This window comes from Phaethon lepturus, unplaced genomic scaffold (assembly GCF_000687285.1).
Source record: "Phaethon lepturus isolate BGI_N335 unplaced genomic scaffold, ASM68728v1 scaffold29957, whole genome shotgun sequence".
Classification (NCBI taxonomy): Eukaryota; Metazoa; Chordata; class Aves; order Phaethontiformes; family Phaethontidae; genus Phaethon; species Phaethon lepturus.
The window spans coordinates 44,563-54,707 of record NW_010553031.1 but is presented as its reverse complement, the minus strand read 5'-3'; the positions used below and the strand labels follow the sequence as shown (position 1 = coordinate 54,707).

At 34.3% G+C, this 10,145-nt stretch overlaps 1 protein-coding gene across 2 annotated transcripts in view; it reads right to left on the bottom strand.

The window, feature by feature from the left end:
- Positions 1-1,155: 1,155 nt before the first annotated feature.
- SCFD1 (sec1 family domain containing 1) overlaps positions 1,156-10,145 on the bottom strand; it is a 49,559-nt gene continuing 40,569 nt past the window's right edge. For both annotated transcript variants that reach the window (XM_010291417.1, XM_010291418.1), the window contains 5 exons: positions 9,216-9,268; positions 7,729-7,762; positions 6,428-6,493; positions 2,312-2,380; positions 1,156-1,357 (listed from right to left, as the gene is read on the bottom strand). In XM_010291417.1, the coding sequence (XP_010289719.1) occupies positions 1,334-1,357; positions 2,312-2,380; positions 6,428-6,493; positions 7,729-7,762; positions 9,216-9,268 (246 nt within the window). In that variant the 3' untranslated portion in view covers positions 1,156-1,333. The remainder of the gene's footprint in view (positions 1,358-2,311; positions 2,381-6,427; positions 6,494-7,728; positions 7,763-9,215; positions 9,269-10,145) is intronic.

Here is a 10,145-nt window from a genome sequence, read left to right as displayed (position 1 = left end):
AGTAGTAGTGTGGAGTAGCTTACAACACTCAGCTGAGATAATTAAAAAACATTAGTACTTTTTGATGACATGGTCTAGATTATGCATATTTTTATTGCGATACTTTTAAGAAATATATCAATCAACTGCATTTCCTGTATAGATGTTCTGAAAAAAACCCTAGCTGGGGAAAAAGTACTGCCTTTACAGCAAAATTAACATTCAACACGGAAAAACAGTGCAAAAAACACTGCTGAAAAATTTACAGTAAGCCAGTCATTCTTACTATCTCACAGTTTGTTAATAAACCCACAATAAGTGTTTTCTTTCCACTTTTTGAGTATGTTAGGCCTAATTTTTAAGACATATTATTGCTTCACCAGTAGCAGTGCTGTTTCCAGAGAGGACATTTCTAGAGGCAGACACCTACATCTATAAAGAAATTTTGTTACCTTCTCTCAATTCCTGTATGCACTCTTCAGAGCTATCACTACTGGCAAAACTTAATTATATCATGAGATTATATCATGAGATTCTTTGAACTACTGAACCACCTCTACCTAATGCAATTGTTAAAAACTGTATTTTAAATATGTGCTTGTAAAACTGTTAAGAGCTGTTCTGTGAGCATGACTTGGTTTCTTCCCAAACGTAACAGTCAAAGCAGTTACAATAAAAAGTGCAGAAGAAAATCATTAAAGATTTCACAGTTCTACAGTTTGAAACTGACTGTGTAGGCAAGCAATTTTCTCTTAACCTTAAGAGAAAAGGTAAATTACTGTATCAGAAACTTGTACCGAAGCTATCTTCAAGTACATCTTTGGACCATCAAGCAAAGACTCCACAAATCAAAGTACAAGTATAATGACTTTAGTAAAATAAAAGAGTAAGAACTAGAAGTAGTAGTTCTCTTACACTAAGGCTGGTTTGTCTGTGGTCCTAAAAGGCAGTTTTGTCCTTTTAAATTTTGTTAAATATAGTCTGGCTTTCAAGAAGAACACATCTCCTAAAGACAGACTTGACCTTTTCTTCAAGCTATTGCTTTGTTTACTGTAACAGAAACTATATATAAGAACTTAAAAGTGCTATGCTTTTCAGTCAGCTGTGTCCTGTATCATAGCTAATAGTGCACTTAGAATGTAATAATGTGAAACTGACCCCCACCAAAAATATAGCATGTTTTAAGGTTTATTTCTGAAATACACCGTATTAATTACAGATTTTTTTTAAAGTTATCATATTAATGAAATGGGTTTAAGTTTTCATATAATGACAAAATCACAGATATGAAGATATCTGAATGTTGTAACAATTCTTTGTTCTCACGTTGCCATCAGGTAATGGTGTTTCAGTCTTATTTCTGGCCAAGTTGGGACAGCTAAACACGAAGAGACAGAAAACCATTAGGTTGCTACTCTTACTCTTTCAGTCAAACTAATATCCAATTCATACAGTAAATATTTCTGTCCGATAAGCTTTGGTTGTCTCTTACAACCAGAAGTATGCTGGTAACAGAATATTTAATGCATACCCTCACAGGAGAGGATCTCAGCTTCAAATTTTAAGATTTATTCAAATCTCAGAGGTAAAGGTGCAGCACACAGAGTCAACAAAAAAGTTACTTAAGCTGACTGAAGAGTTATAAGCTGGTAAGTACCACTTGTCTCCTTCAAGTGCAACAAGAATTAATTTAGTTCTTTAAAATGTAGTTTTAAATAACAATTTATTCTCATCTCAGTAGGAAATAAAACCATAGGTTTTACTATGAAGGGCTACTATTTGCTGACCACTGTGAATAATTTTTAGTTTGCATTTGTATTGGAATGAGGCATAGAGAAGTAATGGTGATGATAATGTTTTTAAAGCACTAAAAGGTTGATATTAATATAGGTATGGACAACATCAAGCTCCCGCTAGGCCAGTATTTATAAATAGTAAAATTTAGGACAAAAGTTTAAAGATCACAGTTGAATAGTAGTTTTTAATGTGTAAAAGTTGTCAGAATAGCCTAGAAAGACATGCTATTTGTGACAATATGAAAAACTGATTAATTTTTTTCATTAGGATTTATGTTAAGGCAGTTGGTATGAACTTGTTCACCTGCATTACCTGTGAACTCACACTGACAATACAGGCCTTCAAAACTCGATCAAAAATGACAACTCCAAACCTTCATTTCAATCAAGTGAAAATAGATAGCAAGAACATGTATTAATCTTTCACAGATTAGTTTTGTGGTTTTTTTTAAACCCACTGAGAGGTGTAAAGGTATATAAATCAACATACAGTTACAGGTGTAATAAATATTACAGGGGTTATCAAAGATACGTACCTGTTTTATAAACTGTGTAGCATTAAAAAGTTCACTGCAGCCATACAGGACATGTTTGCCTTGTTTACCCTAAAAAAAGAAAAGACAGGAAGAAAGCAAGTGTTTAACAGAGTAGCAGAAGTGGCTTAAACTAATTGTATTTAAAAAAAAAAAAAAAAAAGTCCTACACTTTTGGCTGGAAAAAAGAACAGTTGTTCCACCAGAGGAAAAAACCTGTAATTAACTTAAAGTGGAAAATGAGAGACCAGAGGCAGAAGAAAGTGGAAAAAATGGGGCATTTTACACCTTTAAACTCACTAGAACGTTAAGCTCACTGACTTACCTTCCCCAAAGCCATTCCTAGATAACAACCTTACCTGAACAAACCCTACCCCCTAAAATGACTGCTCTAAGAATAACAACATATTTACTGTTTCTGTTGTGTTAGAGCCTAAAAACTTCAATCTGTAATTAATTTCTATATGATGATGATGTTAAAACCAGTATTTTTTTTGTAAAGGGATTCTGAAACAAAATGTTGATTTCAGTCGGATGCATAAAAAGCCTATTTTGCAGTGACCAGTTTAACAGCATTCGTTTGACAGTAAGGCTGTCAAAGTGCTGTGTTAGCATTTTGGAAGCGAAAATTAGTTTATTTCCAGTGCTGGGCTAATAATCCCATGGTTCCTCAAAGTTCAAGCATAGGTTTGAGAAAGCTGTTTCACTGATAAATTATTTTGCATCTTCCCGTATTAGTTAGGTAAAACTTACTTATTAAAGAGCAAAATAGGAACATAAGCCTTGACAAAACGATTTTGTTTCATATATATTACCAATTGTGCTGTATCAGCAGAAAGTAACAGAAGCAGATTCTAACACTCCTTAGCTGGTGGTCACAGGCTAATTGGGGAGATGGTAATCCTGGTCCGAGTCCTCATCTTTATTAATTTTCAGTGGTTTCTGGTTGTAAGCTATTCTCATCGCTGAGCAGGGTCTTCAGCTTGCATCTTCCCACATTTCAGGTCAGTTATTTTAAACTTGATGCCTGATCGGGTCTGGTTTTGATCTAAACTGGTGTTTTGACAGATTCCACTTTCAGTAGTATGACCAAATAGCATTTCTTTCTGCCTAGTACCAAAAAAAAATTTAAACCATACACATCATTGTGAAATGTTTGCTGCTTTTCAGACAGCTCTGACATACACTGATATACACTTCCAGTCTGTCATATGTATTCTTCTAAAAGTGTAATTTTAAATAAAAACATACACATTCTAAAAGTTAATTACTCAGTCCATCCAAACAAAGAGATATATCTCCAAGTAATTATTGGAGCCAAGTCAAAACTGCTTAACATCTAAAAAAAAACCCAAACCCAAAACCACCTCAATACTGACTAAAAAATATGCTGGATTTAAATTTCATGCAATTAAATTATAATATCTATCAGGTAGATTGGAACAGATTATCAAGCAGTACCTTTCGAAGCATCTACTAAAGGAAATTAAAGGACATGCTTAATTCTTTGTACAAAACAGTATGCTAGTCTCCTCTTTCAGGCTTCCTATGGCTTGCAAGTTTGATAACACATTTTCAGCATGTTGAACTGAACTTGGCCAATATATCTATTTTAAGGCACAATCTGCCTTACTGACATGATAAATATTTGCTTTTTGACAATGTGAGATAGTCCATTCTAGCACAGAACTGCAAATAATTGAATCTGAGGGTTCCTCTTAGTTGTCCTACCACAACCCCCAGAATATCAAAGCTGAAGGAACATTGCTTCCTGTTTTAGAAAGTTTTAAAATACTTTGTCCTTTCATGAATAAGCCCTGAATAAAATCTTTATGGTATCTGCTTGCAAGAACAGAGCTGTTGATTTTTTTTCTCTTTTTTATTCTGGAGGGAGACTGACTGAATATTAGAATAATTAATAAGCTACATCTGGTGAAACAACAGATGCTGGAAGTGTACAACACAGAAAAGCAAATTTTATAGACTAAGCCTGTAAGAGTCACCTGGGAGATGTAGACAAGTCTCTGGGGGCTGGGAGGTAGAATTAAGGTTTTCATTAACATTTCTCGTTTTTTTCAAAGAGCAAATGGCCAAGTGGAATAAAGGTGAGGGAGTCTTCCCCCTTGGGAGGTCATCTCCCACTGACTGGAGAAACATACAGCACCCTTCAGCTGTGACAACTGATGATGAAGAAACCTCTGTCCATGGGTTCCAGAAGAAGAAAAACTATGTCCAACTTCTGACTCTTCGTAAGATCTAACAAACATTCCCATTCCTGTAGTTTTCAGTTCCTTCTGCCCTCTCCAACTGTTTACAAAATGGCCTCCTGTTTGCCCTCTTACTCCTCAGAAATTTCAGCTTCCTGCCACTTTGTATGAAGTGCTGAGTATTTAACTTATCATACAAATGCTCTATATATACACATATACACACGTGCTCACACAGCGAACCTCAGCCCTGTCAGTATGCAGCTACATATGAGAGAAGTGTATTAACCTCTAGGAGATTCAGAGTTTTATTTTAGTAGGAAGTAACAAATATACATCACAAATACAGATGTTGCTGGGCATCGTTGGAATTAATATGGCACCTGAAGTGGCTTTGGGTAAACTAAGGAAGCCAAAAGTTTGACAGTGCACTCTGCTACAGGCAGATGCTGCACTGAATACTATAATTAGTTATCAAGAATATTCTAAATGCTAAGATGAACCTAAATAATCTCTTTAACTTACATTCCTCTTTCTCTCCTTCCCTCTATCCAGACCAGCACTGTTCCAAAATGGCTGCCTGTTAGAGGAGGAGGAAAACAACGCAGCACAAACATTCTGACTATACATTCTTCAAGATTTACCTGAACATAAAACTCTCAAGTGCTTATTTTGGGGAAGAAATGTTTTTCAGTGATTAATGCTCCACATTTATTCCTTTTTGTGGGAAAGGCCTCAATCAAGTCCACCATGGGATAGGATGATTGTACCAAGGTAAGATCTGTTAGGAAGAATGGTATAGTGCTGCTCTTAAATAATTTATTACCTACTTCGAAATTTTACCCAGGTTCCTTTTGTATTTTTTTTATTCGTGGAAAGTGCTTGAAGTCCACACCTGCCTCCCAAGAACTGCAATCATAGAATCATAGAATATCTCAAGTTGGAAGGGATCCATAAGGATCAAGTTGGACTTGATGCCCAGCTCCCTGCCCCTCACAGGACAACATTGTAGTTACTTTTCTCCATCCACTGATTTTTGGTATACATGGGTTCTGCCAGACTGGCCAGCTGGAACCGCAGAAGTTCATCTGTTACACCAGCATTACATAGTTGGTTATGTATTTAATTCTTTGTGTGTATGACACCTCTTACGATTTCTATACAGAATCAAGTGATCCAGCATACCAAGAATGATCTTCTATTAACTCATTAGCAAAAACTTCTAAATGTGGGTAAATAATAAATGCTCAGATATTGATGCCAACCTGATCTTTGCGTTGACGGACAGCATAGCATTTGCATTATGTTGGCTTTTGAAACAACATTATGCTACAGTAAGACTGTTGTAAAATAAGATACTGTTATCTGTAGAGGCCTGGTTTTGAACAGACCTCAAATTGCAAAGTTGCATATGAAAAAGCGCTGTACTATCTCTTTTGCAGGATTTATGAAAGCTAGAGAATTCTGAGCCGTTCCTTACTTTCAAGCCTATGACACACTACAGATGCTTTAATTAACAGCAAATGAAAACTAGTAACAGGACTCTCAAACAGTATGAACAGCCAAACTGACAGCATTTAATGGATCAGTACAGAAGACAGGTTAATTTAGTTAGTTCCATCTGCTGACAGTTTTCAATCACTTGGGTGTGTAAATTATGAAAGACAAAATAAAGCAGAATGCAGTTTATTTACTCAATTCAAAAGTGCAACATGAGCAAAAAGACCAGAAACACCAACTCCTTTGTTGGTCTGAATTAATTACGCACTTTTTTTCCCCAGACTGAATATAATAAGGACGTTAAGGCTAATTTCATAGACTTAATCTTCTAAATACTAAATGTTACAGAAAACCTGCTAAAACTGGTTTCTATCAGTAAGTTATAGACTACAATGAAGAGAAGTGCACATACCTTTATGTAGTCGATAAGATTTTGATATTCAATATAGTTGCCGCCTCCAACTACAAACACGATTGCCTAAAAGGCGACACACACATAATCAGAATATGCATTCAAATTCTTACATTCCAGTAGTAACATATACACCAAATCATTAAAGCTACAGCAAAAATCATCCTAATCACACTTCAGTCTAATAAGAACTGGATGCAGAAGCACTAGTTTCCTACCTGAAACAAGATAACAGAAGAGTTTTAGTAGAATGCAGAATAGCAAGCAGAGAGCCTTTAACATGTCTCTATCTTCTACTCAGAAATATTTGAGACATACGCAGTTTCAACACTTTACTTTTGTGTGCGAGTGTACATAGGAACAGTTAAAATATTTCAATGGCTGCTTAAGGATTAATTCAGGACACAAATAAAATACTTCTGTTATAAAGGAATACACTTTTGCATTATTTTTCCACTTCCCACTTACTACTGATAATAATCTATAATATTACAGGTAAAGGCCATCAGTATTTCCTGGGCTATGTTTAAAAGAGAACAATTAATGAATAGAAAAAGGAGACTTAATAGTTGCTTCATTTTTATTAACATTCACTATCCAAAATTGTTTGCCTACACTATATGAATTTTATATAGACTTTATGTTACTACTGACATTTTTGTTAGGACCATCTGCTAGCCATATATATATATATGACACTCCCTGGTATTTCTTGTGTTCAGAGGGGTAATTAGGACATTTCAAGAGAAACTGGAGACATTAGTATATCGCCAAGGCAAAGGTTTTGCCTATGAAACTTGGTAGTAAGATCAGATAAGTAACACTTTTACTATTCACAAAAATATTTCTTGAAAAATACTGATAGTTACTGGCATCTCTATGAAATGACAACATTTGTGGTTTTGCTTTCTTTCCTTTAATTGCTCAGACTGTTGAAAATACTGTCATTTAAATCAGCGGTCAACACTGCTGTTTTAAGGCTGGACAAAGGATTAAATCTAGAGAGCATTCTAAAGATCAGGCATAAAAATTGCTATTAATAAATCCCTGTAATTACCTCCAGAAGAATTTTCTAGATTTTTTTCTCCAGTATTAGTTAATGTTTACATAGTCCTTTGAAGTTGAAAAGATTTCTTCGGAATAACAGCTAATTATAATTAATACTGATATGATTAGTCTCAGTGGTTTTTGCAAACAAGACCTCTCATTTTCTTAATCATGATCATCAAAAATGACTGGTACTTCAGGATTTTATTTTTTTTAACACATGAACACTGAAAAATAGTTTCTACGTGACTTACCTCCTGGAATGGATTTTTGTTTCTTGGAACTGAGCTATAAAAAAAAAAAAAACAAACACAAGCAAACTACAACTTAAATTTTATTAGATATTAATATAAAACATGCAAAATAAGTATCATGTCCACATCATGTTTATGGAATACTACATAATATAGTAATAGGACTAGGTGTTAGGAAAAGAAAGTAGCTTTTTAATATCCTTTATACTTTGTCAAGCCAGCTCACTGATGGTTTTTGATCATCATTTGAAGGGAGAATTAGACAAACCCCTGTATGGTTATCCTAGAGTTCCGTTGTCATGCTCAAATATGATTTAAGGAATATAACTGGAGTTTACGTAAAAAGCCCAAACAAACCCCAAACCAAAAATTAAAAGTTTTTCCCTATGATGATTATTATAGCTACACAGAATGGCACATTTATGAACTGCTGCAAATGTGTATCTTTACATTGTTTAAAGCAACATAAGAAATATAAGAAACATAAAATACTGGCAATTTTTTTCTTTAATGCTCTCAAAGTCTGCTTATCTTTGAAATTATATACTCTGTAATAATCCTTTCCAGTATAACATGTACATTATCTGAAATTTGTTTCCTATTACTACTTATGCTGTCAGAAATATACTTTCCATGCTTCAAGAATAAAGGAAGCAGGGACAGATTTTAAAGCAGATAACTCAAACCAAGTCTGGATGTACTTTATCCAATTTCATCCTGCAATGAACCCCCGCAATTACATGAGCTGATTGTTTTCCCACAGCTCAGATAAAAATTGTTTTTAGAAGGTATGTTAAAATTAAGTATCATCATCTCTGTTTCTAGGATATTAGAGGTGAGACTATCAGCCACAGTTATTAGTCAAAGATACAAAACAAAAGATATAAATTTATAAACTTCAACTGTAATTCCTCTTCCTCTCTTTTATTGTCAAAATATACTATATCCAACTCTCCCTTCACACGCACATTAATTTAAAACGTGCCCCTGCCTATACAATAGCAACTGCAGTCAATTTTTAATGTTTTTTTTGCAAAGCTATTAACAAATTACTAAAGAAGGGTTATACTGAAATTAACATTTTAACTGTTTAAAAAGTGATAAAGATATTTTGGTGCACTATCCGATAACTTTTTAATTTAACAGTGACTAACCACAAAGTTTCAAAGCAACCAAGCAGTACGACTGTAAAGAATTCTAACATTTATTACTGCTAAATATTAGCACACATTCCTGTGACTGAATGATGTCCATGTTAGCAGCATGTTCAGTCACTGCAACAAAAGACTGTTTTCTTGCAGTGTTATAAAAATTTATCTGGTTGATCCAAGTTCTCATTGTGAATTCCTTCAACACCAACTGTCCTGACTTAGAATTAATGGTTAAAATTAATTACTTGTAGTCAGCAAGTAAAATAAAACTGTATTTCTTAAAGTTAGCCTTTTCATAGGGTACAAGGAAGAAGTCAAAACTCATAGTAAACTCACCTGTCACTGCCTCGCAGCATCTTGGGGTCAAAATACCGGTAGTCATCTGTCTCCTATTAAAAAGTATGTTTTTTAAAATCAAAAGATAAGAATTTTGGCTTATGAATTTCTGCTTGTATCTATTACATTAAACATAATTCAAACCAACGTCATTTCCCATTTAGCAGTCCCATCATTCAAAATTAATTGTGCTGTCCACGAATATTTATAGTATTCGTACATAACCGAACCAGTACAGAATAAACAACAGTGAGAGAGCTATGAAGGGTGCTATTGAGCTCTTTGTTCCTGGTTCATCTAAAATTGACTATTACATACTTTCCAAAAAATACATTGGTTGCATAATAAATCCCAACAGAAAGGCAGTACACAGAAAGAAAAACTAAGGTGTTACCAGCTTAAGAGGAACATCATATGGTTAATTATAAATGCTAAAATTTTCCAGGTTACAGAGATCTGCTACTGATTTAATATTATAAAACAAAACATTTCTATGGCAATGAATGCTAAATACAAGACAGATCAAAATCTGCCACTGTTACATAACTTACCCATTTCATTTCATGATTTATGACTACTATTAAACCAAAATTAAGCTCCTGAAGAAGAAATGAGTTCCACAAGAATTTGAAAAGTCTGACTGTCTAAACTATACAAAAAAAATTTTTTCTTCACACAAAACACTGAGGCACTTCCAATATTTTTACTGGCAACCAGCAGGATTTTTGCCAATTATTATGGATGAAAAACAAAACTTCTTAGTAACTCCTTCTGACAACTACTTGGCTTTCTTCTGTTTCTATACTACGTTTTCATCCAGGTACTGTGAAGTTTAGTTTGTGCATGCAGGACTACAGCTGATTTCATCTGGGTGCTTACATGCCAGATCTGTGTTTTGATGATTCTGTAGAGCAGAAATGATTTTTCTTG